Below are 6,834 nucleotides of genomic sequence, written 5' to 3'. Positions count from 1 at the left end.
TTGCACATAAATGAGCAATTTGAACACCGTAGGGCGACTTCCTTAGACATGAAGCACAAATGTGGATTCTGAGGATTTTCCAAAAGGTGGTTTAAATGTGCAATCCTTGTCTGCAAATAAACGCGGTATTATATGATGTGGTCAAATTTACGAAATCGTGTAGAATCGTCTCATGTTGAGGATGTAATTGACATATTTGTGATCAGAATCACGAAAAGGCGAGTAATTGTCACTAGGTTCAAGCAATCTTCCTTCAGCCATAGATTACTTCTCTTTTAATGAATGGAGTGGCGAAGGAATATGGAAGCGATTCTATATTTACATGAAGCGTACTCCCTGTTGAGCTACATGTAATTTGACAGCTGATTTGCACACCGGCGCGGAAATGAGTACAGTGATAGATGCAGCCTTCACTTAACAGTTAACCATTCGCTAGTCACTCAAACGAAATACAACCCTTAGTCGGAAAGTTAGAACTTTGGCCCCGATTTCGTGCGCACTTGCTCTGGCATTGGAATGTCTCCATTTTGGAAAAAACCGTCTCAAGCGCGGATTGTAAAGTTAACAAGCGGTGGCTTTTGGAGAAGGTCAGGATGTTTCCTTGACATTTTCTCCTTGGCAGAAAGAAAAAACATTGACCTTGCAATTGTGACTTACTTTATTTATAGCACTGTAATCATTCGATTAACGCTCGGTTTGGGTAATGGTCCACTTGAGGGCCCCGCCATTGTACACCCATGGTGAGGCCTGACCTCCAAGTCATGCCAGTAGAGTTCAAGCACCTCCGCAGGTCAACGATATATATTCTGCCCGAGTACTATGTCTTCTTTCGTATTCAGAGAGGTTGCACGGCGCTATGTATGGTAGAGATCAATTCAAGTATTTTCCTTACAGTTGTAGACTCCCATAGACAAGGATCTTACGTTGGATCTTGCAAAAAAACTACTTATTTTATCAGGGTGAACCTACTTTTTTGATTTCATAATTCTTAATGTCCTACAAGCTCTACTTATATCCGCAGCTGCTGTGACTCCAAGGGGAAGAGGAAGACAGATAGGAGAAGCCTATTTAGAGTAAAAAGAAGACGTGCTGGTGTTCCATTCTAACCAGCAGTCAAGGCTGGTTTTCCATTTGATCTCATCAATTGCTGCTTGGATCGTAGGTTTCCATAACGTGGATGAAGATGTATTGACACAAGACTTACCCGAAGACAAAAGAAGATATGATACTCCGGCAGAAAATCCACTGCCAACAAGCAGAGGTACTTGGTAGCTACTGGCATAGTTTGGAGGCCAGGTCTCTCGGCAGAGGTCATTGGCGGAGCCCTCAAGTGATCCATAGCCAATAATAGAGAGTTAATCAGGAATATGGCACGTAAATTCTCTTGCTGCGTCTCCTGTTGAGTATTTCCTCCCAACCTTTTCTCCCTTCTGATTGTTTCTCTAACTACAATGCGGGCAGATTATTCCACCACGCCCAATAATGCGATTGCTTCTTCCTACCCAACTTATTACAAGTTATGCTGGATCTACTTCTAGCTCCATATCAAAGTCCCACCCTTCATAGATTTCCTCGTCTTGTAGTTTGAAAGTTTGGCATCAAGACAAAGCACCATGATGTTCAGTAGATGGTCGATGTACAATTGACAGTTTTTAATTACGCCTAACAAGCCTATTCATTTAAAAGAGAAAAACTGGCTTCATAAGCTCCAAATATTTATGTCATGCTCTCAGACTTGATCATCTCAAAATGAAGAGCAATAGAATTTTTGCATTGTGAGAAAACTTGATTTGGAATGAAGGATTAGATGGAAATTGGCTTCAGGAGTAGAATCTCTTCCTACTTAATAAAAGTAAGATTTTTGAAGCATCACTTGTCCCCAGAACCCAACAATGGTGGTTAAATCATTATGTCAAAATTTTTCAAATCACAACGACCACGTTTTTTTACTTCTCTATTGTACCTGCGCATAGCAGCCTTGTCGGTAGCCCCAAGGCGTTCTGTGCACCTACACCGCAGATTCTGTCGGAGTTATACATTTTCTTTTGTCTTCGAGGAAGTCTCCAGGCGATACAGCTGTTGCTGACGCTCCTTATGTTCAGTGTCTATTCTTTAAAAACACATTTTAATGGAGTGGAACTATCCACCTATTTGTTTTGCCTTGCATTCGAGAAAGATTAAATCCCTTATTTAAGGTCGCCTATTTGTCGGCCAATTCCTCCATTTTAATGAGAATCTTCACGAAAATTAAGATGACCTTCAACTGTTAAAAGATTCGTAATTGAGGTGATTTTAGCACTACGGGACTTTTGTGAAGAAGAAAGACGACATTTTACTGACGACATACAGAATGGCTGAATGATTACTGACATGCCTTGTAGGTCAAGTCATTCGGCGAAAGTACAAAGGATGAGCCCTTAGCTGGTCTGTTATCGAAATCGATAGTTTAGTAAACAATGGAAGGAAAACAGTGATGACTAACGCCGTAAAAGCAGGTCGCATTGTCGAGGTCACAACCAAAGTGACATGTAGATTTTTCCGTGACCTCACTGTGACCCATGACTGAGTGACTGACTGGCTGACCTGCGGTCAGCACGAAAAGGCGAAACAAATTTTTGATCTGTTTAAAAAGTAAAAAAAAGTCCAAATTCTAGTGATTCAGTTCTTAATAGACTTTTTCAAAAGTAAGTCAGTAGATCCCGTTTTCATGTATCACCAAACAAATCACCTAATATTTCCCCTTGATTTTCTTATCAATTCCTTATTTCTACCTAGGGAAAAAGAAGAAAAAGGAAAGCCAAGACGTTTCAATCATCGATTTTGGGATAATTTTAAGATCAGGTAAGCACCAAAGAAAGGGACGTCTTGGCAATGTCGTAGCCCACTGGGCACCGAAACAGGGTCCCATTCTCTTTGAATTTATCACACACCACGTGTTTAGGGGTGGATGATTGTGAGGCGGTATAAATAAGCCTAACCTCGACGCTGTTCTTTTAACTCTCCATTTTGGCAACCAATCACACAGGGACTTCGCCACTGTGCTTTTATTGGGCGGGCATTGTCTCCAGACCAAGCCTGCAGCCCCCAGCTCTTCGGTTGATAGGCAATACATATTACGCTGATTATTATCTCTTTTGTTTTTAGAAAGCCTTGGGTCAATGCAGTAGTTACAAAAAGTTGTCTTGAATTCAATCTAAACCTAACTCAATTTTGTGGAACTCTAGGCGAAAAAACACATTAAGTCAAATGGAAACGGGCAGAGCTAGGGAGGGCGGAGAGATGATATAATAAATCTACCTTATTTGTGTTGTGCCAAGCTATTTTACCGCTAGAGACCAACTTTATTTCATCCGTTTAGGTGGTAGCAATTTTTATCTTTAAACCAATTGGCCGAATTGGCACTTTGAAATGAGTGGCAGACAATCCAATGAATTCCATCACAGGCTTGTCAATTTTTTACCTTGCAAGATCACACAGTTTATTTTTATAAGCCACCAACAAACAGAAATGATGTATTAACTAAGAACAATGATTTAGATAAGACATTACCTTTTCTACTTGTCAAGATTGTTTACCTACGCTTTGCACTATCGTTTTAGTAAATGGGGCTGTTTTCACCACGGTTAATTACTGTATGTAAAAGATCTTTCATTCTTCTATGTAGAATCAGGTCATGTGAACGGCTTTGGGCATTTTCCACCTAAAAGACGCCCTTTTTTCAGGCAATCTAAGTTCAAGTTGTGTGTTCTGCCAACATGAATCACATCAGCAAGCCCATTTATCACGTCTACCATAAATGGCATTGTCACCGTGCCATCTCTAGATCGTTTCATCTCTGAGTGTCAATTGCTTGGACTATGTACACAAGTACCATGTCACATGTTAACCCCACACTCTATTCATACACCATCTAACATGAGACACGCAGTTTATTGATGGGGGAGTCAAAACTTTTGTGCTTTTGTTGACGGTATACGAGAAAGTATTACGTTTGATCTGGCTTTAAGAACCAAAACTTGGCACATTGTTAAAAAATTTGTATTTATAGCTTGTCTTTCACCGGATTATTTCCAACACACCCCATTTGACCTCAAAGCGGTACTTTCCATTTACGTCAGAGGGCCCCACATAATGTAATCATGTAGTTATTCAATTTTGACGGTGAAGCACAGCTTCAAAGTTTGCAGAGGATCTTCTGGGAACATGATTTTACTCCTTCTCCCTCTCTCTCTAAGTGTGTTTTTATGACCCACCTTCCTACTTCCCTCGAAGCCTTAGCAGCGGATTTGAGGACCTACTTGTGTTCAACGGAGCATGAAAGAGGCTTTGCTAATTCGCAAATTTCATTACCTCTACGTCCAGTCAGAAAAGAGGCTCTCAGAAATGTAAATCCCACTTCAACAAATCACGAGAATGTCGTGCTCTTTGCAGCAATCAGGTGGAATATATAGGATCAGTTTTTAAATTCGATCCACGGAAACTTTATAAGACTGCAATTATGCATCATTTTTTCACAGGAACGGTTTGTGTTTTGGAGTATGAAAGTGCCGGGAGGTGTTGATACTGTGGTGCCTCTTTTCTTGTCTGAAGTCGGAGAAAGTCATAGTGCTAGAACGAAGAACATTGTTGACGTACGGAAGGGCTAGGCGGCTACTGGCATGGCCCAAAGACCAAGCCGCCCGCCGAAGGCACAATAGCGCAGCCTTCAGCTCCGCGTCTTTACCGATCTCTAAGTGTAAACAGTTTTGTGTGAATGTACTTTTCGGGCGAGAAGCGGTAATACAGCGGACACCATTTACCACCTAGAGAGAAAGAGCGAACTCCTAACCGGTATAACCGCAATCCTCTGTACCCGTTTGCTAGCATCAATTAGAATATGCTTTCATCTAACTAGTCCACTCGTTTAAAAGGTGTGGAGGCGGAGGTAGGGAGACAAAAGCCGTACCTATTATATATGCTTCAGTGAATCTAGCCACTAATGCGTTGTTTTAAATCTCCTGAAAAGAATTATCGCATTTAAAAATGCCTTTAAATTTGAAGTAGGGACAACAAATAGTGGTAAAATAATTGTCCCGACTTAATTTTGCTTGCTGAATAAGTGATCAGGGGAGACATGCTGGAACCGGTTGCCCACATTCTGTTATTTCCTATTATCTTATGCTCTTTTGTCACATACTTTTAAATTAATGGAGCACTAAAACCAATTTGGGGAAAAATAAGGGCAGTGCATTCACAAATGTTCCTTCCTGTCCGTCATCTATCCACATGGAATTAAAATGTGCACATCATTGCCCTTTTAGAATGGAACTTCTGGCCTCTATTTCCACCTGACGATCGGATAGACCAGGTCCCACTGGAGACTGTATCTTTCCTTGCTTCACTCCCCCATCCTCTCTCATCTTAACTGAGAAAATTGACAGCTACTTACTGTGGATATGAGTAGAACTTGTTAGGTAGTGAAAATCATGAAAGCGAAAGGACTTCACCTTTACGAAGAAAATATGCAGTAAAACGCAAGTAAGAGTGAGAAAGCATCATTAATGAGGGCCTGTCATTAAAATAAAATGAATTAATTTGATTCTGAACTATTTGAAACACTCTGAGACCTCTCTGAAGAAAACAAAGGACGAAATGTTGGGACAGAATATGTGTTGTCGATGTAGAAAAGGATTTGAGGCTATTGGCACAACCCGGAAGCCCAGGTCTCCTGGCAAAGTTCTATTGGTGGATCTCTAAAGCCACCCCGTTACGAAAACTGAAATTAAAAACAAATAAATAAAGTATTACATCTAATGAATATTATAATCGCAACACTAACAATGAAACATTCCAGCTTCCCTTAAAAACCACCTTTGTTAATTCACACTTCTCTCCAGAGCACTGGGTGTCAAGGAATTCTGCCCAATCTTGAGGAACTCAGGTGACAAGATGGCTGCGTTTGAATTAAAGTCAAGGTTTTGCCTTCATGACCTCAAACTTCGTTTTGTTTGAGTGAATTTTAAATGAAAGAGAGGTCTACCATTACACTCATTTCCGTGCCAATTTGAAAATCTTTGCCGAATTATGTGAAGCTTAGCAGGAGATGAAATTCGTAAAAATGTGGAATTTGATCCATAACCTCGCTCTCCGCACCACAAAGTAGCACGTGGCTGAAAGAAACATGTTTGAACTTGCAGAAAAATTCTCCCATGTTCCGTGAATTTGCCTACATTGTCCAAAACCCAGTTTATTTATTCACCGCCAAGAAGGAAAGCATATTTACACTGCTTCCAGAGATTACTGTAAGCTTGATGACCAAGAAAAGCGTCTCGCGTAATTCAACCCAACCATTCGCCTTTTTGTTAAATATGCAGTGAAAACTAATTGTCGAGGTAAAAGGAGGTGTTTAGCCTGTCACATTAGCCTCACTCACGAAATCAAAGTCAATGAACTTCTTCAATTGGCCCTGCGAAAAAAGTGATCCCTCATTTCGACATCACCCTGTTTTGCTGATTAACAGTTGGATGAAGTGTAATTAATGAGCATATAAATGTGCAGCACAGTCACAGCTAAATCAGAAGAACCAGCCCCATCAGATGAAGAACAGACGGTGTGGAATCACTCTCGATGTAAATGTACATGGTGGCAATAATATGCCTCTCGAGACTTCAGTGATTCCAAACCGCGCCTTCTGACAGTCGAAGTTGCCTCAGTCTGATGATGTGATCACGTGTGCCTATTCCCACCACTCCCTTATCACATCATGCGGCGGTTTTTGTAGCTCTGCTATGCAATAGTAGTTCTTAAACGGCTCTACTGCATCTTGACTTGCTTGTTTTTACGGTAAGATATAGT

The 6,834-nt window shown here is 40.8% G+C and overlaps 1 protein-coding gene across 1 annotated transcript; it reads left to right on the top strand. All coding sequences in view use genetic code 11, as the record gives it.

Annotated features, from left to right (window-relative positions):
• Positions 1 to 516: 516 nt before the first annotated feature.
• Positions 517 to 5,991, top strand: EGR_09781 (hypothetical protein; the record flags this gene model as incomplete). Its single annotated transcript, XM_024499030.1, has 7 exons — positions 517 to 700; positions 2,633 to 2,684; positions 2,776 to 2,841; positions 3,145 to 3,212; positions 3,469 to 3,598; positions 4,363 to 4,536; positions 5,877 to 5,991. 7 exons carry the CDS (start codon positions 517 to 519, stop codon positions 5,989 to 5,991), a joined length of 789 nt encoding a protein of 262 aa, XP_024346540.1.
• Between the last annotated feature and the right edge of the window lie 843 nt (positions 5,992 to 6,834).

The sequence above is a fragment of the Echinococcus granulosus genome, assembly GCF_000524195.1.
Source record: "Echinococcus granulosus chromosome Unknown EG_S00167, whole genome shotgun sequence".
Lineage (NCBI taxonomy): Eukaryota > Metazoa > Platyhelminthes > Cestoda > Cyclophyllidea > Taeniidae > Echinococcus > Echinococcus granulosus.
Note: the sequence above shows the minus strand (reverse complement) of the source record. Positions and strands in the feature narration are given on the sequence as shown.